The 23,749-nt window shown below is 51.8% G+C and overlaps 1 protein-coding gene across 2 annotated transcripts in view; it reads left to right on the top strand.

The window, feature by feature from the left end:
• CHRDL2 (chordin like 2) overlaps positions 1-22,326 on the top strand; it is a 31,781-nt gene extending 9,455 nt beyond the window's left edge. Inside the window, exons 2-12 of one of the 2 annotated variants that reach the window (XM_037839143.1) lie at positions 469-581; positions 4,502-4,595; positions 7,129-7,271; positions 9,518-9,611; positions 11,440-11,495; positions 13,262-13,430; positions 14,425-14,619; positions 16,818-16,991; positions 17,874-17,928; positions 21,429-21,521; positions 22,217-22,326. In XM_037839143.1, the coding sequence (XP_037695071.1) occupies positions 469-581; positions 4,502-4,595; positions 7,129-7,271; positions 9,518-9,611; positions 11,440-11,495; positions 13,262-13,430; positions 14,425-14,619; positions 16,818-16,991; positions 17,874-17,928; positions 21,429-21,519 (1,184 nt within the window). In that variant the 3' untranslated portion in view covers positions 21,520-21,521; positions 22,217-22,326. The remainder of the gene's footprint in view (positions 1-468; positions 582-4,501; positions 4,596-7,128; positions 7,272-9,517; positions 9,612-11,439; positions 11,496-13,261; positions 13,431-14,424; positions 14,620-16,817; positions 16,992-17,873; positions 17,929-21,428; positions 21,522-22,216) is intronic. The other variant, XM_037839142.1, reaches the window with a different exon arrangement.
• Positions 22,327-23,749: the final 1,423 nt, after the last annotated feature.

The raw sequence follows: 23,749 nt of genomic DNA, 5'->3' as shown, positions 1-23,749 counted from the left end.
ATAAGTGTTGGCTCCCTCCTCTGTATTAATTTAAAAACCTTTGTTGACGCCAGAGTGAGTCAGGAGACTTGGGCTGTCATCCTGCTTGGTGGTGACTGATTGCTGTGTGGCCTTCGCGGTGTTACTTTTCTTCTCCGGGCCTTAGATTATTCGTTTATTCATAATAACGAACATACCACAATTTAAATCTATAAAGCATTTTCACTGCTTGATCCTCTACCTGCACTATGTGTCAAGGCTCAGAGAGGGGCAGTGACATGCCCCATGTCACACAGCAAGTATGTGGTCAAGCTGAGATTCAAACTCAGACATTCTGACCCCTTGACTGGGAAAGCATATCCAGCAGATTCTCTTTTGCCTGGGTGGTCCACATGACATCCTTCCCAGAGCCAGAAAGGAGAAGGGATGAAGCAAGGGTCTTCAGCCTGGAGTCTCCTGGGACTAACACAGCCCTGATTGGTTTTCCAGGCCCAGACATGTTCTGCCTTTTCCATGGGAAGAGATATTCCCCCGGTGAGAGCTGGCACCCCTACTTGGAGCCACAGGGCTTAATGTACTGCCTCCGCTGTACCTGCTCTGAGGTAAGTTTCACCGGCCACCTGAGTCAAGAATGTCTGGGAGACCTCCAGATAAATCAGCTGGGGAGGAAGGGCAGCCAAAAGTTCAGGAGGTCAGAAGTACCCTGGAGCCAGACCCCCTGGAATCGTGCTCTGTCACGGCAGCTGAGGGACTTTGGGCAAACCCCTTTACTGTTAAGTACTCATGGCATACGAGGAAATGGCTACTGTGCGCGTCCCAGAAATAAGTCCCACAGTGGGCCAGTGGCTGGGCTGGGCTGAGGACCTGGGTCTCCCTTCTCCCATTCTGGCCTTCTTTCTACCTCATGCTGGTGCCCACCTCCCTGCCTTCTGCACGGTGGAGTGGAAGACACAGCCTCTCTGATCCTACCTCCCATTCCTCCTTTTCATGTACTATTTCCTCCACCCACCTCCCCTGCCACCCTGCCTTAGAATGCTTCCCCCAACTCCAAATATTTTATTCTTTAAGGCTTCACCCAAATGCCACCTCCACCAGTAAGCCCTACTTGATCTCTCAGCTGGAAGTATTTTCTTCCTCTGAGCTCCCACATAAGCCTCTCTGTCCTTTTGTCCTGATCACTGTTGGCCATGTTATTTGTGCCCATGAGTTACTGCCCTCCTGGACTGAGCCCCTGAGAACAGGTCTTCCTGGGCCCACCCTCCTGCCCAGTACGGGGTCCTGCTAAAGGCTCAACAAGCTGGGGCAGAGACCATGTCTTTTTTCACTTCTGTCTCCTTCCCACCCTACCCTGATCCAGCACCTTCCATGGGGCCTTGCACAATTAACTGGTGGAATAAATAAGACCCCCAAAGGTCCAGAATTAGCAGGTCAGGTAGCAGGTTGGAGTGTGAGGAAGGAGGGAGTGACTTAGAAGGCTTCAAAAACTCTTGGCTTTAGCTCAGCTGCCTGGGACCCAGTCTAGCTGGGTCATGTCCTCACGGTCTCCTTCTATGGGGCTGGTGCCTGTGGGGATGGGGTGTGTGTGGCTCCCAACTGGAGCCAGCTCCCAGCCCCTCTCTTTTCCTTCACAAAGCCAGGAGAAGAATGCAGAAGGCCTGTGAGAGTCCCACTTGTTAAAACAGAGTCAGAATTCTCTGGGGTGGGAGCGGAGAAGAGCTCCTGAGGAGACCCTGGGAGATGGGAGGAGGGACTGGGCCAGCCTTCTCCTGGCTGTGACCACTGGGGTGCCACTCCTCTTGGGGTCTTTCCCTATGATGCCCCACTGCTTCCACTCTGTTGGCCTGGGGTAGAATCGGGATCCAAATAGGGATCCCACCCTCCCACCCCACAACTGCCTCCCTTTGGTTTGCCTTACCCCATCTGAGGCCAATCAGACTTTTCAAAAAGAACTTTATGAAATATAGCCAGAGAGCAGAAAGGAAACCATAAAAGAAAATTCCAGACATATCACATGGTCCAGTTGGCAAACTCCAAGTTTTGTGACCCATAGGAGCTAATTTATTTCTCCTTTCCCCAGAGTTCACAGACAGTTTTCATCCTCAACCCAAAGGCCCAGAAGATCCCCTGAATCCCTCCACTTCTCTCCGCCATCACTGCTCCCTCTAATCTAAGCCACCTTCATCTGTCACCTGGGTGGCTACACCATCCTCCTAGTGGGTCTCCCTGTTCCCCCGTCTAAATCCATTCTCCACACAACAGCCAGAATCGTCTTTTTTGAGCATAAAACTGATCATGTAATTCCTCTCTTAAAGTCCTCCAATAGTTTCTGGTTGCATGTAGAGTGAAATTCGAATGCCTTGCTGTGGGCTGACAAGATGCTGCCTTGTTCTCCAGCCTCATTTCATACCTGTGCACTTGTCTCCCATCACCCTGGCTTTCTTTTGGTTTTTCCCACACTTCAAATTCATTCCCACTGGAGGACATGCCTTTGTTGTTCCCTCTTCTGGAATGCCTTTCCCCAGGATCTTCCCCAAGATCTCGCATCTTGTAGTTCTTTACATAAACATTATTTCCTTATGAGGCCTCCCCTGACGTTTGCTTCTAAAATAGTCTAACCCTGTCAATTCAATCACATTACCTTGTTTTATTATTTTCATAAACTTAACTTCTGAAATTATCTTGTTCCTCTACTTGTTTACTTTTTTTGTAGTCTATCTCCCACTGCTAGGATGTAAGCTCCACAAGAGCAGAAACCTTTGTCAGTCTTATTCATTGCTCTACACCAGTGCTTGGAAGAGGGTCTGCCACCCAGCAGGCTGCAGTAAATACTGAGTGGATGAATGAGTTCACACCCACCCACCAGAGGCAGCACAGAGTCAGGGAAAGCCCACCAGGGACCCTGGCCACGCTGCTCACCAGCTCTGTGACCTTAGGCAATTTACTTATCTCCTCAGAGGCCCTTTTCTCATTTCTAAAGTGTGGATAATAGTACCTACCTCTAAGGTTGTTGAGAAGATGAACAGAGATAATAAATTTATATACAAAGCCCCTACCTAGTAGCCACTCTATAAATGGTAGTTGTGAGTTTCCCGAGGGATAGCCTTTGGGCAAAGGGCTTTACCACATGACTGGTCTCTTGCTGAGTCCTGCCCTTTCAGCTCCAAGCCTCCCTCCTTCTGTCTTATTTCCTGCTGCCTGTTGCTGATCATCTCCATCTCTTGGCTTCTCCAGGGTTGGAATCAAGACAGAGATTCCAACTCTTTAAGCCACACAGTCCCTCCCACTCCAGTTCACCCTCTATTCATTCATTAAGCATCCATGGTGTGCTAGGCCTCTAGAAGGTCCCTATTAGAGCTCAGACCAATTCTGTATACTCTGGGGTGCCCCTTAGCACTGATTAGTCTTTGCAATTGCTTCTGGCCCTCTTGGGAGGCAGTGACCCCAGAGGCCCTGGTCTAGTTTCTTCTGTGGGGCAAGAGGCTACCTGTGGAAGAAGTTCTGTCAGGGGGCTTGGGTGGGCAGGGGGCAGTGGGAAGGAACAGGGGAGCAAAGGTACTGGAAAAACACTTAGCCAACTTGAAAGTTTTGAACAAAGCTGGCTGCAGTCATCTAAGAGAGAGATAATTCATTCATTCACTCACTCATTCATTTATTCAAACTTTAGCAGGCACTAACTTGGAGTAAGGCCTGTGCCAACAATTCAGAGATGAATAAAATGACTCTTGGTCCTTGTTCTCTGGAATTCATGTTGAATGGGTGAGAGAGACATAAATGGATCTTTGCAATATAGTGCAATGACCCTTATAATAGAGAGAAAAGCAAGGTGTGGGAAGCTAGAGGAGGGGCCAACAAACCCTGCCCATCGAGTCAAGAATACTAAAAGGGGTACTGACCCCTCTCACGTGCCAACTCTTCTACTTATGCACATCACTCTCTGTGTATGTTTCTCTGTCCCTTTCTATCTCATTTTCTGTACTCGAAAAAACTAAAGAACTTCAGGTCCCTTCTTCTCTGATGCCAACCCCAAAGACTTCATCCAGGTTTTCTCAGACATTTAGGGAGTGAGATCATGAAACCCCGAGTCTTTTCCACATCAGGTTTTTAGTCTTGCCCCCATCCCAGTCCCCTGCCCTAGAGTGTCACATTCCTCTGTTAACCACAAAGTTCAGACCGAGAATTAAAATAGCACAGTCAAAGCACCAAGATCAATATTAAAATAACTCTTGCCCTTTACTTGTATTTCTCAAACACCATGAAGGGGACACAAGTTCTGAGCAAACCCATGAGCAGGTCTGTCTTCCTCCACTGCTCGGGGAGGGATACAGAGGAGGGGGCCAAGCAAGATCCCATTGGCCAGCAGGGGAAGGGGAAACACTGGAGACACTTGAGTTGATTGTTTTTTATCCCATCACAGACTTAAAACAAAGTCAGTGTCCAGCAGTTGCAGGTTTGGGGAGAGGGTGAGTTAGGGTGGAAGGGAATGGCTCTTTGGAACCAGAACTGACCCCTCTGTCCCCTTCAGAGTGCCCACGTGAATTGTTACCGCCTCCACTGCCCACCTGTCCACTGCCCCCAGCCTGTGACTGAACCGCAGCAATGCTGTCCCAGGTGTGTGGGTAAGTAGCCTGGCTCCGGCCTCTTCTGCAGCTCCCTCGAGCCCTGCCAACCCTTGCCTTACTCCCAGGGCAGGCACCTGGAAAGAGAGGTGCTGAGATACAAAGATGCTCGGGGGAAGAGACATCCTGGATCCCCAGGGAGAGCTGGGTTGGAGGCAAACTTCTAACTCTTAAGGAGGTGTGCATGACAGAAGGGAGAAAATGTAAAAAGTACTGAAGGAAACAGGGGCTTGCCTGACCTAGGGATGGTCATCCTTGAGCTCTAATCCCTCTCTGGCTGGCCTGAGTTAGAGGAAGTGGACAGGCTTTCTGTGAGTGGAAATGAGTGAGCTCAGGCCAGGAGGCCCCGCGGCAAGACTGCCCGGGGATTCCCACCCTGGGCTGGGAATGACGGGAAGAGTTGGGGAGGATGTGCTCCGACCTGCCTCCCAGGGCTGATTCTGGGCCTCTGTGTCCTGATGCTAAATAGCTACGGTTGCATGATTTTAACCTTCTAAGAGCCTCTGAGGCTGGGATTCTAGGAAGCAGAAGTAAGAGAGGAGGTGGTGTGAGAAAAAGCTGGCATAATAAATGAGGGACAGCAGGGGAGAGGCAGACTTAGAAGGGGGAATAGGTGTGGAGAGGAGAACTGATGTTTAGAAGCATCAAGAAGGTGATGAAAAGAGGGCTCCAGATATTTGCTTCAGCTCCAGGCTTTGGAACCCGCGTTCCGCTGGTCCACTGGAGACCGTGCGGAGGATGTATGTGAAGGGGCTCATTTGCTCAGCAGGACCTCAGTAGATGAAACTCCGACATGGGTTACAGAGATGCCCAGGGGAGCAGGGGCTCTGAGCTTCGTCCTGCCATTGAGGGGGCATCACGCCTCCTCCATGCCTGAGGCTGACTCCAAGGGGCCCTTACTACGCCTTGCTGCCTTTGGGACCTCCCCCCAGTGCCTCTGCCCAGGCCTCTTCTTCCTTGAATGCTCTTCACTCCCTTTCTCTTTCCACTCCCTGCCCCTTTGCCTGTTTGGCCCAACTTTTTCTTCAAGACTCAGCTCAGCTCTCAGCCCCCTCAGGAAGCCTTCCCTTGCCACCTGCCTCCTTGGTTGAGTTAGGGGTTTCTCTTCTGTGTTGCCACACCACCTGCACTTCTCTCTGCCTTAGCCCTCGCTGTACTACAGAGTCATTGCTGTAGCTTTACTTCTCTACCCAATTAGATTGTGAGTTTCTTGTGGTACGGGGCTGAGTCATCCCATTCCCAATCACCCTATTTACAAGCCTAGCATGCTTCCCCCTACGTGGGGTCTGACACCCAGGGGAGTGAATCCCCCTGGCAACGTGGAATATGACTCCCGGGGAGGAATGTAGACCCGGCATCGTGGGACGGAGAACATCTTCTTCACCAAAAGGGGGATGTAAAAGGAAATGAAATAAGCTTCAGTGGCAGAGAGATTCCAAAAGGAGCCGAGAGGTCACTCTGGTGGGCACTCTTATGCACACTTTAGACAACCCTTTTTAGGTTCTAATGAATTGAGGTAGCTGGTGGTGGATACCTGAAACTATCAAACTACAACCCAGAACCCATGAATCTTGAAGACAATTGTATAAAAATGTAGATTATGAGGGGTGACAATGTGGTTAGGAAAGCCATAAGGACCACACTCCCCTTTGTCCAGTGTATGGATGGATGAGTAGAAAAATGGGGGAAGAAAAAAAAAGGCACCCAGTGTTCTTTTTTACATTAATTGTTCTTTTTCACTTTAATTTTTATTCTTATTATTTTTGTGTGTGTGGTAATGAAAATGTCAAAAATTAATTTTTGGTGATGAATGCACAACTATATAATGGTACTGTAAACAATTGAATGTACACTTTGTTTTGTATGACTGCATGGTATGTGAATATATCTCAATAAAAATGAATAAAAAAAAAAAAGCCTAGTATGGTGCCTTGTACAAAGAAGGTGCTTCTCTGTTGAATGAATGAGTGGGTTCTCTCAGGGCGGGAGGCTCACCCCTTTACCGTGCAGGATGAGGACTGACTAACTGGCGTATGATGGGAAGGGGGGCTCTTGTGGCCAGTGGATGACAGGCACTGACAGCAAGCACAGGGACACTAGAGTGTAAGTGCACCAGGACAGGGGCTTTGTTTGGTTCCCTGCTGTTTCCCCAGCACCTAGAACAGTGTGTGGCATTAGGAGCGCTCCATGGACGCTCATTAAATGAACACCTCAGGCCCCGCCTGGCAGTGGAGCTGAGCTTCTGGCCTTTCCTCCTTGCCCTGGTCAGGGCAGGCCCAGACACCATGGGGCTGGAAGGCCAGGGTGGGGAGCCATGTGAGGGAGTGACGTGGTCAGAGGCAGGTATCAGCAGGACCTCTTGGACTGTTGATTTGGGGAATGGCCGGGAAGGCTGAGGCCAGAGCTCAGTTTAAATGCCGAGATGGGAATAAATACAAAATCTTCAGAAAAGTGGCCTAATTAAATCTAGCGGAGCTCCCAGATCCTTGTGCAACTTCATTTTCTTCTTCCTCCTTCCCCTCCCCCTCTGCAGAACCTCACACTCCCTCTGGGCTCCGGGCACCCCCAAAGTCCTGCCAGTACAACGGGACCGTGTACCAACATGGAGAGATCTTCAGTGCCCGTGAGCTGTTCCCCTCTCGCCTGCCCAACCAGTGTGTCCTGTGCAGCTGTGCAGTAAGAACCTTGACTCTCTCCTTAGCCCAAGCCAGCAGTCCGGGCCTGCGACGGGGGCAGTCGCGTGGACTGGGGGGAAGTTGTTCTCCCTGATTAAGGTTAAAGTGAGAATGAGTGGGCTCAGGGGGAGGGGAAGTCCGGCAGCTGGGGTCTCTAGTGCCCTGCCCCAGCTGGGCCGGGTGGCTCTCCTCTGAGCTTCCTCGGTTATAGCACCTCACACTGACATGACATGTACCCTTTTCTGTTTCCCCCACTAGACTCTATCTATATGGGGTATGTGGGGAAGGAACATATCCAACTCATTTCAGAATCTTCTGCTGCTCCCAGGCCAGGGCCTGGCACACAGAGGGTTCTGTAATGATTGTCGAATGAATAAATGAATGAGTGAATAAATGCATGAATGAAGGAGTAAATTATCAGTTATCAGTCCTGGGGTCCAGAGACAGGGCCAGACTTGTCTGTAGCAAAGGGGATTTAATCTGAGGCTACTTAGACTCCCCCTGCCTGTGGTCAGCCAAGCAAGGCCTGATACAGAAAATCTTCACCCTCCTCCCTAGAAGGTTCCAGGCATGGCCCAGCTGCAGGTTTGCAGATGGCTTTCAGCGTATCATTCCTCCCCTCTGGACTTGGCTCCTCAGCTGTGCATGGGCAGAAAGAATACCTGCCCTCCCGATTTCCCTACCACCAAAACTTGGTCTCAGTTCCTCTGAGCGTGTAAGGGCATCTGGCCAGGTGATCTCTAACCCCCTCTCTGTTTTAAATAACCATTTAATTTAGCAGTGATGCAAGGGTAAGAGGTCTAGACTGGATGTTTGAGCTCCAGCTCTGCCATGATTCCCTGTGTGACCTTGACAGAGTCTCTTTTCCTCATGGGGCCTGCCTCCCCATCTTTGCAGTGAGAAGGACTCATCAGTTTTAGCTTCTGAAAAATTAAAGTGTCAGTGCTTCAGAGCAAATAGCTTACAAATAATGCAGACTGGCTACTTACAACTCAACTTTGTGAGTGATTATACTGCAGAGTCTGAACCCCTTGCAGTGATCTAGTGCCTTATACCTACTAGGTTCATGAAAATGCCTTGTGCTTATGTATAATATCCCAACAACCTGAGGAAAGTGACATCATAATTCTGTTTTACTGATGAAGAAACTGAGGTTCAGAGAGGTTAAGGAACTTGCCTAAGGTTACACAGCCAGTCAGTGGCAGAGCCGGAATTCAGACCCAGGACTACATGACTCCAAATCCCATGCTCTTTTCGCTGCCGCGTGCTGATTCCTATGAAGGGACAAGGGCCTGGATTAGGAAGGGACTGTGGAAAGAGACAGAAATGATGATGGCGGGTGGTGAGAGCCTTCTATGATTCCTTTATCCCTTCTGCCTGGATACTTGGGTCTCCCCTTCTTTTTTCCTTTTATCCTTGTTTATATGGCACTGGCTTGACTCCTAATGTCATCTAAGAGATCAGATTCCTTACTTCTCAGGCTCACTGGGAAAGGAATAGGAAAAGAACTTAAGATAACATCGCTTCCTCCCAGGTGCACTGTGACTTAGACCTTGTAAAGGGTTTTCACAATCATTCCTTTACCAATCATCACAACCCAGCTGGGAGTGGCCCCATTTCACAGACGAGGGAACTGAGGCCCAGAGAAGAGAAGTGACTTACCAAAGGTTTCCTGGCTTCCTTACTCCTGCAAGGCCCTTTCCCTTACAGTCTGCCTCTCAAGGCTGGGTCCTGAAGGTGGAGAGCTAGGGCTTTCAGTAGGAACAAGATGAGCCCAAGGTATCACCCACCCTTTCCGCTCTCCTATGCTGGGCCCCTTGTTCCAGGCCACGGGAGAAGGATGTTAATTTCAGTGGGAAAAGCCTGAAGACTGGGCTCTAGTCCATTCTGCCCTTGCTGTCTCTCTGACTTCAGATGGTTTGGGCCCCTCTCCAGGATCGCCTCATTTGTTGGATGGGGAGAATCCCACCTCCCTAAGTTGCAGTTGAAACCTAGGGAGAGACTGTGTGTGAAAATGCTTTTGAAGCTGTAAGATGAATGTTACTTTTGGGACCTGGAGTGGGGAGGGTACAGGGGACCCCCCTCCTCTGAGTGGGCTAAGCCTTGCCCAGGAGGTCCGCTGTTCCCTGCCTCCCCTTCCTCGAGGGAGACCACAAGGCCATTTGCCCCCTGGGCAGGGGGCTCTCCTAGCCCCCAAGGCTGGCCATCAGAGCTCGTCTTCCAGCTCCTCTTTGCTGTGTCTTTCAGGAGGGACAGATCTACTGCGGCCTCATGACCTGCCCCGAACCTGGCTGTCCCACACCTCTCCCGCTGCCTGACTCCTGCTGCCAGGCCTGCACCGGTGAGTCTGTGCCTAGATCTGGCGGTGCCACCCTCATCTCCAACCAATGGACCTAGCTATGGACTCTTGGATCTGGAAGGAACCCCAGGGGACACCCATCATGTAGCAGGCCATTCTGTTCTTGAAGACGGTGTCCTAATCCAGCCTCCCCAGAAAGTAGAGCCCGAGGCAAAGGCTGATGTGCACTTACTTTCTATTGCAATCCCAGGGACCAGGAGTGAGAGAAAGGGGCAGTGAAGGAGGAAAGAAGAGAGAAGTAATAATAGAATAGATTATAGAGCTGATCTCTGCTTGATGCTAAGTGTGATTGATTGTTCCAAGTAGTCACTTTCTCAGAAAAGTCTAGGGATGGAAGAGGAAGAGGTAAGAGTCTCTCCATCAGCCGTGAATTCCCACTGATCAAAGGCTCACCCCAACGGTGTTAATTCCCTCCAGTCCCTTATGGTGCATGCATGTGCAGGTAATAGAAACTCCAGGAGCAGGAGAAGGGAGTGGGGCCATGGGATGGGATAAGAAGTGGGGGGCAGGAGACATGGACATGAGGTGCTAGAGTGAGGCACAGGCACTTGGAGAGGTGCTGTCAGGTGAGTCTGAGGAGTTAGTTGGAGCCCGTGCAGAGTGGGTGTTGCAGCACCGGCTGCAACAAGTGGACAGTGTCCCTGAAATCAGAAGAGACCAAGAACATCAGATGTGGTGCATAAGAGGAGTCTGATACAGGCAGAGACCATGGCTCCTGCTCCTGTCTTCCTCATGGCAGAGCTGGGCACAGGAATGGGCTCACTGGGGTTCAGAGCACATCTGTCCAGCTAAATCCAGGTATATTACCTGTATGAAAAAGAGAGAGGCCAACATATCGGCTAGTAAAGGGCAAATTGAGCTTGAGCAGAATGAAGTTCAATGATGGTTGGACTGCCCCCCCGTGGGCTCGGGTACACAAGGAAGGCTTCCTGGAGGAGGCGGCAGTCAGGTGGGGAGGAAGGCTCCACAGTAGAGGGCTTCCCCAAATGTCGGTGTTATAGAAGGGCACTGGACCATGAGTGAGGTGACCCCAATTTCAGTCCTGGTCCTTTGAGCTAACTCTTGCAAATTCCTTCCCCTTTCTGGGCCTCACTTGGGCCACATGTAGAATGAGAAGTTGGCCTGAGTGATTTCTAACAGGCAGTCTAGTTCCAGTGGTCTGGGTCTTTGAACCAAGAACACTCAGTGGGAGCCAAATTGTATAGTGGGGCAGGAGCCAGGGAGAGAAAATCTCCTCGGGGCTTTAGGAAGCTGCAGGGCTCCAAAGGGCTATGTGTGCTGGCTCCCCAGGGGAATGGGAGATGGAGAAGTCATAGGGTGTTAAAGCTGGAGGCAGGGCCCTGGGAGTGTATATTGTAAGCTAAGGCCTAGTGATTTCCAGTGTGGCTGGGTAAAGGGGCTGCCCCGAGGACTAGAGCTAAGCAGCCTCAGAGAAGGATTCTGGGCCCTCAGGCCATCAGTTACAGGCACTGAGGGGTATGGCCAGTGTCCCAGAGAGGTGACTTTTAAGTAAGATCTAAGCAAGATGTTCTAACCCAGCTAGATGGTTCAGTCCCAATGGTGACCAGGAGGTCAGTGGAGGGAAACTGAGGCAGCAGCTCAGTTATATAGACTTAGCCTGACAAGGTGAGGAGAGGCTCTAATGAGAAGTGAAAGTTCCCAGTGGGGCAAAAGGATCTGCTGGTAAGCTGGGGCTGCAGAAGTGGCTCCAGGTCTTAGAGAGGCAGAACCTGTACGTGGGGGTCTGCAGGGCTCCAGCCAGCAAGGCTGAAGAGGCCAAGGCTGAACTGACTTCCCTTTGGGTTTCTAGATGTGTCAAGTGAGCAGCCAGCTGAAGAGGATACCACGCAGTCACAGGATGAGGTGGTGAGTGTGCGGCTTAGCACATAGGGTGGGGAGAGGAGGTGAAGGAGGGAGAATCCAAGGCCTAAATCTCCATGACTCTAGAGCAGGCAATACCAGTCATTGTCCTCAATTCTCATTTGTCCCCTGAGTCAGCTACCTTAGCCCCCATCATGTTCCAGCCCCCTCCCTAGCCCAGCCAGGGCTATGGTTAGTGGGCCAGGTGGGGCCTGGGAGAAAACCAGTCCCCGACACAGGACAGAAACAGGCCCTAGACTTCCCAATTTCCCTCCTGGGAAGCTCTCTGACACTGTTCCATCCAGAGCCTGTGTCTGTCCTTAGCTCAGGCCACCTCCAGGGAGCACGTTCTCCTGAGGGAGGAATGGCTTCTGATGTTGGCCAGCCTTCCACACCCAGCTCCTGAGATAGCGGTTCTTTGACTGCAGTCTGCCTGTCTGTTCCCCACTCTATCTTGGCCCCTCTTGATCTAGGTCTAGAGTTAAGATGGGGATCGGTGGTCCAAATGCCAAGCTCTCTATGCTCTGAGAGGATAAGGGGAGAGTGTACTCACACACGGACTCAAGTCCCTGGTCTGTCATCTGAGTTATGTCTACAGTGTGAACAACTTGACCTCTTTCAGCCCGGGTCACCTGGCCCCTGGGAGACTGGAGGCTGCGTTCCCCTTCCCAGAGGTTCTCCAGGCTGCTATGCTCTCCCTTCTTCCTTGCCAACCTCCCTTCCCAGGCTGGGCCTTCCCACCTGGGGACTTGGGTTGCAGGACCTGAGCCATTCCATTCCCTTGACTTCCCATCTCCCCCCTAGGGAGACAGTGCGCTAGGTGAAACCCACCCAGGCTTATTTCCAGCCTACTTACTGACCTGCTGGATGACTTGGGCAAATCTCCATTTCGGGGTTGAGCTCTTTAATTCCTTCTTGCCTCTGTTCCATTCACCGAGCATCTCCTGGGCACCTCCTATATGCCTGGGCCTGTGCTGGGATCTGGGACACAGACTCTACTCCAGGGATCTCTTATGGGCACAGTCTCTGGGCCACTGAAGGACTGACTCTGAGACTGTATGGGGCAGGAATGGGCTGTAGAAGGATAGTGAGTTACCCTGAGTCAGCAAGCAGGCCCTGACCCTTGTCCCTAGCTCACTTGCACCTCTCCCGTGGCTGACACTGTCCAGCTGTGAAGCACCTGCCCCCTTAAGTTGCCCTCACCACATTTATTTTGCTGTCACTACCAGCCCTCCCAGCACCTGCTTTGGAGGAGCAGGGTCTCTGGGCCTAGACTCTGCACGGTACCTGCTCTTAGTGTCCCTACCCCATGGGACTCCAGGACCTGGTGGGACCCCCCCCTTGTCCCATCACCCAAGTCTTCTCTGACAGAGAAGAATTTCCTGAGTTTCATCCTCACTACATTCTCACCTTCTGTTTCTTACATCTTAAGTTCTCCAGGTTCCTAATCAGCTATGACTCCCAGCACCCTCTCCCTACCTGCCCCCCATCCCCCAACCCCAAGGCTCTGGCTCTGACAAGGCCTGAGAAGCACCTGGTGGAGGCTGGATTTCCAAGTCACTATCCTCTGAGACTTCCCCAAGATCCATTGTTGAGAGTGTCTGCGGCCCCATCTAGATCTCCTTTCCATCCCTAGCCTGTGTCCACTCTTCCCTGGGAAGCCGTGCAGGTGTCCACCCTCGGGCCTCTCGCTACAGCCTCTGTCTTGCTGCTCCTCCAGCCGGCAGTGGCCTGTTGCACTCAGTGATCTTCATCCTTCCTGCCATTTGCAGACACAACCTCAGGATCCATGTTCAGGTGACAGCGGGAGAAAGAGAGGCCTGGGCACCCCAGCCCCCACCGTCCTCAGCTCCCCTCTGGGCTTCATCCCTCGCCACTTCCGACCTAAAGGGGCAGGCAGCACCACTGTCAAGATTGTCCTGAAGGAGAAACACAAGAAAGGTGGGGACTGGAGCCTCCTCCAATCTATGAGGTGGGAAAGGGGGGGCCCTCAAAGCTCTCCCTCCCTCCTTTCCCCATTCAGCAGCCCCCCACCAACTTGGGCGGCTGGTGGACTGCTACACCGTCACAACTGAGAGATCCTTGAAGGGACAGGTTTAAACCCCCATTTGACAGATGAGGACACTGAGGTTCAGAGTATTGAGTTAGCGTCCAAACTAGAACTGGAACCCAAGTGTTCTTACTATTGGACAGTACAATACATTTTTGAGCATCTGCCATGTCTTTGCTGGGAAATGGGGGTGACAGAACAGAGAGACAAAAAATGGTCCCTGCCCTTGAGGGACTCAGAGACTAGTCAGAGAGACAGACGTATACATAATTTCCATAATATAAGCCGGTGCTGGGAGAAAGTTTCTGAAAAACGAAGGAGGGATGGGAGCTGGGCTGTGCGAGGAAAGACTACAGAAGGAGGCCAGACGGGCAGCTGTGGCAGCAGAAAGCGGGGAGAGAGCCCTCATTGAAGGGCACCCCAACTGGTGGGCAGGAGGAGCTGCAGAGGATATTGAGTCCCAGCCCCACTTTGTACTGATGGGACATTGAGGCCGAGAAAGGGAAAGATGAAGAGGTCATTTGACCTCCCTGGGCCTCAGAGAGCTTGCACAGCCAGGTAGTGACAGAACGTGACCTGGCTTCTCCTGACGGCCAGGCCAGCACTCTCTTTGCTCCACCAGAGTCCCAGATGAAGGGTGGGGGAGGCTCTTACTCTTGGGCAAACCCTTCCTGGGCACACCTCAGCCATGAGTGCGAGGTAAGGGGGATGTCAGTGATGGGGACTAGGCTTTGTACCCTGACCTCCACACTGCAGGAGGTGTGACTGGGCCAGACTGGTGGAGTGGGGGCTCCCAGAGGCCTCCCCCTACCCGTTGCTGGACCAGAAGCTCTGGCCCGGGTCCAAGGTGCTGACCCACCTCCCTTCCTGCCCTCCTTGGCCCAGCCTGTGTACATGGTGGGAAGACATACTCCCACGGGGAGGTGTGGCACCCGGCCTTCCGCTCCTTCGGACCCCTGCCCTGCATCCTGTGTACCTGTCAGGATGGCCGCCAGGACTGCCAGCGCGTGACCTGCCCCACCGAGTACCCCTGCCATCACCCCGAGAAAGTGGCCGGAAAGTGCTGCAAGATCTGCCCAGGTAGAAAGAGGCACTGGGGGCAGGGAGGGCATTGGCCAGAATGAGTCCTGGGTATCTCCTCCCAGACACTGAAACATCTCAGACATGGAAGGACTTGGGCTCAGAGCCACAGAATGCAGGGTTTACAGAAGCACAGAATGTTAGAAGTGCAGGAGTGGAAAGTGTCAGGCTCACAAAACATCAGATTTATGGGACATCAAATGTTACAGTAATAGGTTCAGAGGCTCTTAGAATCAGATAATGTTCTGAACTCTATGAAGTCATAAAATCGTAGAACATTAGGACTTTTAAGTGTAATAGACAATATTTATTGAACACTTACAGTGTACCAGTTAGGTATTTTGCACACATGAGTTCCTTTAATAATCCTCACCCAAATGGACAGGGTAGGTAACTTTATCTCCATTTTGTAGAATGAGAAGCTGCATACCTTGTCCGAGGTCCCACAGCTCTATGTGACAGAGCTGTGATCACTCCACAGCTTATGCTATTGACTGCTATTGCCCTCCTATCTGGTTCACCTCTCATCTACATATGGGAACACAGAGACCCAGAGAAGAGAAATGAGTTTCCTAGGTCACACAGCAAAGTGGTAGTGGAGCTGGAACTAGAACTCACCTCCAGACTTGCCAGCTGGGTTCTTTCAATAATGTCCTGTGACCCTAGGATTAACAATCTGCAGAAGAGACCTTCAGAGTATCTTGTTAAGAAGAGGGGCCTCTGATTTTCAGCTGTACCTGTTGTGAGGGTCAGGCCCATCCTCTAAGCTGGGAAGGAAGGCAGGTGGGGCGATGCAAGAGCCGAGGTTGGAGTCCGACTCTGGTTAGAGGGCCAGGTTTGCAAAACTGAGGAAGGGGAGGGGGGAGAAATAAAGGAAAAAAAGGAAGGAAACATACCTCGAGCACCTACTGTGTGCCACGTGTTGTACTGTGATTTCATATATTTGATTTAATCCTCACAAATGAGTTTTTTCACAAATGAGATAAATGAGTGACTGAATTTATCCTAAGTCTCCATCTATCCCAGAATTCACTTACTTACTTAACTTACTATTGTGAGCAGGAACAATTTACTTTACCGCTCTGAGCCTCAGGCACAGCGTTGGTGAAAATGCTTTATGAATTGTACATGAAATTCAAACAAAAAAGGATAATTCGTATTTATCAGAGTAATGTGCTATTGGGAGAGGGTCATGGAGGGGGTATAACAGGAAGGGGGCTTGGAACACCGTGAGAAGTAGGGGTTCCATTTGAACTCTCCTTGAGACTGGCTGGGGCTCACTCCTGGGCTCCCTCATAAACATCGCTGGTGTTGGGCTCCACCCCAGACTCCAGGTCCATTCCCTCTGACGCTATTGACATTGTAGCCTTCCAGCTCTTAGACATCTAGAAGGACTTCATGACTAGCAAGAATCTAGAAGGGGGATGTGGGGACTTAGTCCTTCAGTCCCTGGAAGATGGTCAGGGGCCTGTTGGTACCTGCAAAGTCCTGGGCAATGTCCTTGGATGGCCTGCACATCATGCTTTAGAACTGGATCCAATTTGGCACCAAAATCATTACGACCGTGACCGTAACCATCACCACCATCGCCATTCCCACCATCACAACTGTGCCTATCGTTACTGCCAGCATCATCTCAACCCCCTCCCAAACTTTCATTCAATGTGTGTTCACTGAGAGCCTATGCTTAGTGGTGGGAATGACTCAAGAGACTTTTAGGACTCAGTGCCCTTTACCTTGTGGGTCTTTTTTACAGATAAAACATATCCAAGTGAGAAAAAAAAAAAAGCAATTCAAAGCAGCATGGGATTAAAGGCATGAGTGAGAGGCATGAGTAAGAAGGGTTTAAAAAACCATGTGTGGATTTGAAAGCCTGAATTAAAACAACAACAACAACAAAAAACTGTAGGTGGGAGGAGTCAGGGTGGGCTGAGCTATTCTGGGTAGGCTGCCTGGAGGAGGTGGAAGGCAAGCTGGGTCCTGAAGGGTGAGAAGTTTTCTGATATGCTAATTAATGGGAGGTAACTGGTGGAGATGCTAGTTCTGTGCTTTCCAGAGACCTCCTTCTCCTCCCAGGGGCACCAGTACTTTTCCAAGGACCATAGAGACACAGAGGGGGATGTCAGATCGGTGGCCCTCTTCCTGGGCCTACCAGGGGTGGGGAGACAGAGCGTTCACAAGCCCCTTGTCTCTCCCAGAGGACAAGGCAGACCCTGGTCACAGTGAGATCAGTGCCACCAGGTGTCCGAAGGCACCCGGCCGGGTTCTCGTCCACACATCGGTGTCCCCAAGCCCAGACAACCTGCACAGCTTTGCCCTTGAGCGTGAGGCCTCTGACCAGGTGGAGATCTACCTCTGGAAGCTGGTAAAAGGTGAGCATTGGCCGACTCCCAGCTGGGTGTACCTCTGACCTGTCCCTCTCCCCAAGCTCTGCAGGGGCCTTAGGGACGTCGTATTGATCAGGCGCCCCTGTTCCAGCAAGACCTGCCTCTAGACACCCTTCCAGGTTTTAGGATCCCTGATCCCAACTGTAGGAAAGCAGTGGTTCTGAGTCTGTGGTTCTCCAACAGTTCTGATAAGCTCCTTCACTCTGATGCCAATGCCTTGGAGTGCTCCCTCTCCTGGGAGGATGGGGTTGTTGCACCTTGGAAGGAGCCAGGAAGAGGGGACTGCTACCTGATGACATAAATAGTTCTCTCATGGTAGAATTTTAGCACGCTGTGAGGTCAGCCAGATGGGGAGATATTTTCAGCAGGAGGGCCCCAAAGCAGGAAGACCTAGTTTCATGTAGCCTTCTCTACATGGTGGATTCCATCACTCCGAGGTAAATTGACATGACAATATATTTTTCATTCTATGAAAAACTCACCCTGTTCAACAGGCTGTCATATCACCAACTGAAGGTCAAGAGAAGTTTTCACTAAAAGGGAATTGCTCAGTTTGGTTTTATGGCTTTAAAACAAAACAAAACAAAACATAAATCCCCTGAGTAGAGTGTTAAGCCACAATCCAAACAGAAACCTTTAGGGTAACTAAGCCCTGAGGTAGTTTCTTCTACTGATGGGTTTGCTTGGGGTCTGGGGTCTGGGGTGGGGGTGGAGGGGTTGGAAGAGGGAATAAAAAAGAAGAATGATGATAATCGTAACAGCAACTAACGTGTATAGCAATTTAGTTTACAAAGTGCTTTCGCATTCGCTACCTTATTTAATCCTCCACGATCCTGAGAGTTAGGTATTATTATCCCCATTTTACAGATGAGGAAACTGAGGCTCAGAGAGGTGAAGTACCTGGCCCAAGGCCACACAGCCAGTAAGTGGAGCAGCGGGAGCTAGAGCCCATGTCTTGTGACGTCAGATGCGGCTCTTTCCCTGCTCTACTCTGCCCCATGTCGTGGGAGGAATGGACGAAGAAAGCGGAGCTGTTCAGCCTGGAGAAGAGGAGACTCAGGGGGACAGGACCGCTGGCTTCATGGCTCTGAAGGGCTGCCCCAGGCAGAGGGAGCAGCCGTGTTCTGAGTGACCACAAGGGTCAGAACAACAAACAGGGGCTTTGGAAGTAGACAGACCTGGGTTTGAATCCCCACTCAGCCATCTCTTAGCTGTGTGGCCTTGGGCAATCATTTGACCTCTCTGGGCCTCAGTTTTCTCTTCATTTAATTGGGGAGGTGGGTTTTTGGAGGGTTAATTGAAATAGCATAGTTACAGTCCCTGACCTTCAGTGGCACTAAAAATGCCAATGTCCTTCTCATCCCATCCCACCAGTTGCAGAGAGACACATTTCAGCTCAGTGAAAGGAAGAACTTTCTCCTACTTAGAGCCTTCCTATAGTGGAAGGGTGGGAGCGAGGAGGTGTGCAGCTTCAGAGAAAGTGTTCAAGCTAAGGTTGGTGGGGATTGAGTTAAATTCAGTAACCCTCCCAATTCTGGAGCTTTGAGATTCCATTGGTCCCTGGAAAGGCTTCAGTGTTTACCCTGGGCTTGGCACCCTCAAGGTGCTGGGATCACAGAGTGCAGTGGGCCCCGGCCTGTATCCTCAGGAGGTCATGGGTGCAGCAGGAGCTCATTAGGAGCTTAGCTGGGCTGGCAAGGCTTCGTGGAGGACGGGCCTGGGGCCGGACAGGATTTAGAGAGGCACAGAGCAGGGCATGGCAGGCAGAATGGGGCAGCAGCCTCAGACTCTCACTGCAGAGCCCACGCTCTTATGCCCTCGCTCCGTGATTGGAATGTTGCAGGCCCTTTGTAGAATGTGCCTCATTTGATCCTCCTAGGAAACCTGAGGGTTATGTAATCATGTCCCCATTTTGCAGAAAAAGAAAACTGAATCCAAGAGGAAAAATGACTTGCTCAAAGTCACACAGTTTAGTCAGTAAAGCAAAGATTCAAACCGAGCTCTGACTGTCCCCAGTGCCACCTCCACAGAAGTGACCTCATGCTTTCGGGAGGTACCCAAGAAAGGCCCAGGTGTACTGGGGATGGTGCAGAGGGGCAGTGGCTTGAGGCTAATCTCATCATCACCAGGCCCAGAAGGAGAGGGACAAGGAGTGGGGGATTCTTCACCTTCACCTTGCCAGGCCCCATCATCCTGTCATTAGCAAACCTCTTTCCCATCTCCTCATTGCCTGGGTTGCCAAATGCCCCATCCACCTCCCCATTAACTCCCTGCCCCAGCCTGTAGGAGTCAAAACAAACACTCCCAGGGTCTGATCCTCAGTGGGAGCAGCTTGCTCTGTTTACTCAGAAACTGTGGAAACAGCAGGACTTGGGGGCTAAAAGAGAGAGGGGAGACTTGGGCTGGAGGAGAGAGTGGGTGAACGCTGCAACCTGTGCAAGGCCAGGCCATGCCATGGTGAATGAGGCCCAGGAGCCAGAATCTGAGCAGACAGGTGGCTTGGGGTTAAGGGCCTTTTAGATTCTGGGGTTTCAGAGTAGGGGGGGTCTTGGGAGCCTCAATCCTAATCCCTGCCTAGGAAAGGAGTCTCCCTGCAGCCCCTGATGTCTCGGGTGTCTGGCTGCACATACCCCCTCTCCAACATCCAACAGATTTTTCACTCCCAGCACTGTGATGGCCCAGCCAGAGAGGGTTCCTTACACTGAGCTGAGCCTGACTAGGACCCCCCACCAGCCCCAGCTCTGCCCTACAGGTGGGTGCACAGCCCAGCTGCCATCAGACCTGATCCAGCCCTTCAAAGAGCAAAAGGCACAACCATAAGGTTTTGAATCCAGACCAAAGAGCCCAGTCCTTTCGCTCATGCTGTGGGGATGCCATGTGGGGGCCCACCACACCCCTGTCACCTCTGCTCCAGTTTGTCAATCTCCTAGGGAGGGTGCAGTGGCACGCCTGGTACAGAAAGGCCTGTCCCCATCTCTTGCTTGTTGCTGGCCTTAGTGATGCAGCTCCTGGGCCTTTGAAGGAAACTAACTCTCATGTGTGCTCACCCCTTGCCTTGGGAGCAAGTCTCTTTTACATCCTTATCCTTGGCATCTGGGCTAGGGGTCCCGGGGGCAGTGCTGGACATTCCCTGATTACTGGAACTCAGGGTCCCAGGGTCAGTGCTCTCTGTGCTCCCCTTGGCGGGATTCCGCTCTGATTCCCATAAGCAGGGCCAGTTTTTGTTTTTCTGGAGGGCGGTCCTGAGCTGCGGGGGCCTTGGTGGTTGCATCTGTTCTTTCTGGCCGCAGACCCTGGTGGTAACAGCTGGCGTGACCTCACGGCCCATGTGTGATGCCATTGGCCCACTCCCCGTGGGATGCAAACATCAGGGATCCCTTATTCTCCCTCTGGGGCCAGCCTCAACCAAGCACACATATATTTACTTATCCATCCATCCATCCATAGATTCATTCATTCTACGTGCCGTGTGTAGGTCAGCCTCTGGGGATTCCAGGAGTTCCCAGTCTGGTACAGAAGGCAGGAATAGACACAGTGATGGCACTTTAGAAACAGGTTCAATCAAAATAGAAGCCCAGTGCCCCAAGGAGAACATTATTACTGCCTGGAGGGTGCATCAGGGAAGACTTCCCCACTAAGCCTTGGAGGATGAGTAGGAGCTCATCTGGCAGGTGAGGGCCATGCTAGCAAGTGTTGCAGCAGCAGCAGAGGGACTGGCACATGCGAAGACTTGGTCCCCTCAGGGGACTTCAAGTAGTTGGTGATGGCTGGAGCACAATCAAGGGCACTCAAGGGTTTAGGGTCAACTGAGACTGGTACTGAAAGAGGCCTACAACTCAGACATTTGTTAGGAACTTGGAGTCTGAATAAGGGCACCTCTGGATTTTCATAAGTTCTATGCCCAGAGGAAAACTTGACAAGGCCATACTGGCCAGTCGTGCCCCCCACCCCCTGCCCATCCCCCTCTTTCTTTCTTTCTTCCTCTCTTTTCCATTGAACATGGGTTAGTGGTTTGAGAGCAGGATGGTAATGGTGACAGGAGCAGGGGAGGCAGAAGGAGGTGGCCAAAGAGCATGGACATAACTGAAGAGTCGACTGGAGGTCAGGGAAGGGGAGTGACAGTGTAGCATGTACATTTCAAATGCCTGCGGTTAGGATTATGGATTACAGGGAGAGTGAAAGGACTTAGGAATCTAGCGTAGTGACCCCAGTGAGACATCTGGGGGCCTGACTGAGGAGGTTGACAGTGGGGATGGGAGAAGAAGTAGAGTCAAAGTACTAAGGAAATCTAGCAACAGGCATTGGTGGCTGATCAGCATGTGGGTGGGGAAGGGACGTAGGTGCCAGGGTCAGTTCTGTGACTAAGTCCCCCTGTTTCACTGACCCTGAGGTCCTGGCTCATGACCTTGTCTTTGCCCTCAGGAATCTTCCACTTGATTCAGATCAAGAAAGTCAGGAAGCAAGACTTCCAGAAAGAGGCACAGAACTTCCGGCTGCTCACCGGCACCCATGAAGGTGGGCCCTTGGGCTGAGGAGCGGAGCCTGGGGGAGAGCAAGGCGAGCGGCCCAGCCTCCCGGGGAGTCCCCAGGCTGCTGGTGCTGGGGGAGGGGGGAGGGGGGCTGTCAGCCACGGACGTCAGTTCCCGGCACAGGAATCCAGTGGGCGTCTGGGCCAGAGATTTCCCAACTTGGGAGCGGGAAGGTAAAGCAGAACTGGCTGGATTTGGCCTTAGAGGGTGAGGGGAGACAGGGCTGTGGAGGGGAGAGAATGGAGCCCCCAAACCCTGGTGCTGCCTACTCCTTCGCTACTGAAATATTTCCCATCAGCTGGAGGGGTTCAACGCCTGAAACCCCCCTCATCACTTTCATTCTGATGCCCTTCATCTGCTCTACTTCCCAAGATGGACCCAGGTGGGGCTTCGGGTGGGGGAGGGGAGGTCCCAGAGAGGCGTGTCACCAGCAGGTGCCAGGATGCCAGCCCAGCCCACAAAGGCTGGCCGTTTGAAGACTGGGTCAGTGCCAGCGCTGTATGATGGCGACAACTACCTCCTTCTTCCCTGTGGGCTCCAATCCCCGGCCCACTCTGTTCTTCCTTGCCCTAAGCTTTCCCCACTCATCTCCTACCCCAATCAGTCTGCCTCTGTTGCACACACAGACACACACACACAGACACACACACACCCCTCTCTCTTCTGCCTTCCTCCATGCAGGTCACTGGAATGTCTTCCTAGCCCAGACCCCGGAGCTGAAGGTCACGGCTAGTCCAGATAAAGAGACCAAGACCTTATAACAGAGACCTAAACAGCTGCATATAAGAGCTTTATCATTTTTGTTATTATATATTAATAAATAAGAAGTTGCATTACCCCTCAGCCCTGCCTGCTGTGTTTATATCCAGTCCCCTGTGTTTTCTCACAGTGACTCTGCAAGGCAAGCCTGGTTATTATTCCCACCCAACTGTACAGGGGTGAAACAGATCCAGAAGGGGCAGAGATGGCCCTGGTCCACTCTGTGAGTCATAGCTGGAGCCAGGGCTAGTACCCCCAGCCTCCCCGCCCGGGGCCTGGTCCACCTCAAGCTCTTGTCCCCTGCTTGGCACTGCCTCCGTCCCCTGGCCCCCGAGTATGGCACCTCTTCCTTTAATGGTCAGCTCCTGACCAAAACTCTTTGGCACTGAGCCTAGGAAGGGGGACTGACTGGTTAGCCAGGGGAGGGGCGTGAATGGAGCCTCCAAGCACGTTCTCATAAAATATTCCAGGGACCCTCAGAATGGTCAGCCACACTTTACAGTGAGGAAACAGTTTAGCGCAGAGCAGTTATTTGCCTGAAGCCAACTGGAAGCCAGGTGTCTCGCTCCAGGCTAGCACTCCTTCCCCTGTTCCGTGCTGTAGCCAGATTTCCAACCCCAGCATCATGGTCTGGGAAGAGGGCCTGCCAACCTAACAATTACAATGAAGGACTGCTTCAATAATTTATCCTCCCCACATGTATAATTCCTTGCAATATCAAAGGTGTTTTAATACCCATGGATTCTTAATTCTCACCACGGTCTTAAAACAACAGTGGGTAGGAATTACCCAAATTTCAGAAAGGAGGAAGAGGCTCAGGATCAGCAAATGTCTTCCCCAAAGCCTCATGGTGAGGAGTGGTAAAGCCAGGACGAGAACCTGCGCCTGCTGACTCCCAGGCCAGCGCTCTTTTCCCAGTATAGCTGGCCTCAGTTATCCCCTGCTTATGGTTTCTCCCTGCCCAGTGCTGATTGGAAGCCCCAGAGAGATAGCGAGAGTGGCTGTGGGCTGGAGTCCTGCCACCCGCAGCCACCTGCAGAGCTGTGGGTATTGTCCCTGTAGCCTTGGACTTGCTCCTGGGCTTCTGTGGTCCAGGAAGTCTGCTGAGCAGCCCACCTAATGCCCCCTCACTGAGCAGGGACAGGTGTGCCACCCTGCCCAAACCCCCTCCACCAGCTCCAGGGGCTGGTTTGAGAGTCTGGGGTTTGGCTTGGAAGACATCCACCCTCATACCTCTACCTGTCCCTCATAGAGAAACCTCATCATTTCAGTCTTGCTTACTCACCTTTTGGGTTAACCTGAGAAAGGTGTACGGTGGGTGGGTTCTGAGCAGGCTTTTAAAGTGTGAGAATCTGAAAGCTCAGTCGTTCACACGGTGAACTTTGGTCCTCCTTCAACCTAGCTCAGAGGCCTTCACAATGAGGCCTTTCCTGACACCCCACCCCATCTGTGACC

This window comes from Choloepus didactylus, chromosome 6 (assembly GCF_015220235.1).
Source record: "Choloepus didactylus isolate mChoDid1 chromosome 6, mChoDid1.pri, whole genome shotgun sequence".
Taxonomy (NCBI): Eukaryota; Metazoa; Chordata; class Mammalia; order Pilosa; family Megalonychidae; genus Choloepus; species Choloepus didactylus.
Note: the sequence above shows the minus strand (reverse complement) of the source record. Positions and strands in the feature narration are given on the sequence as shown.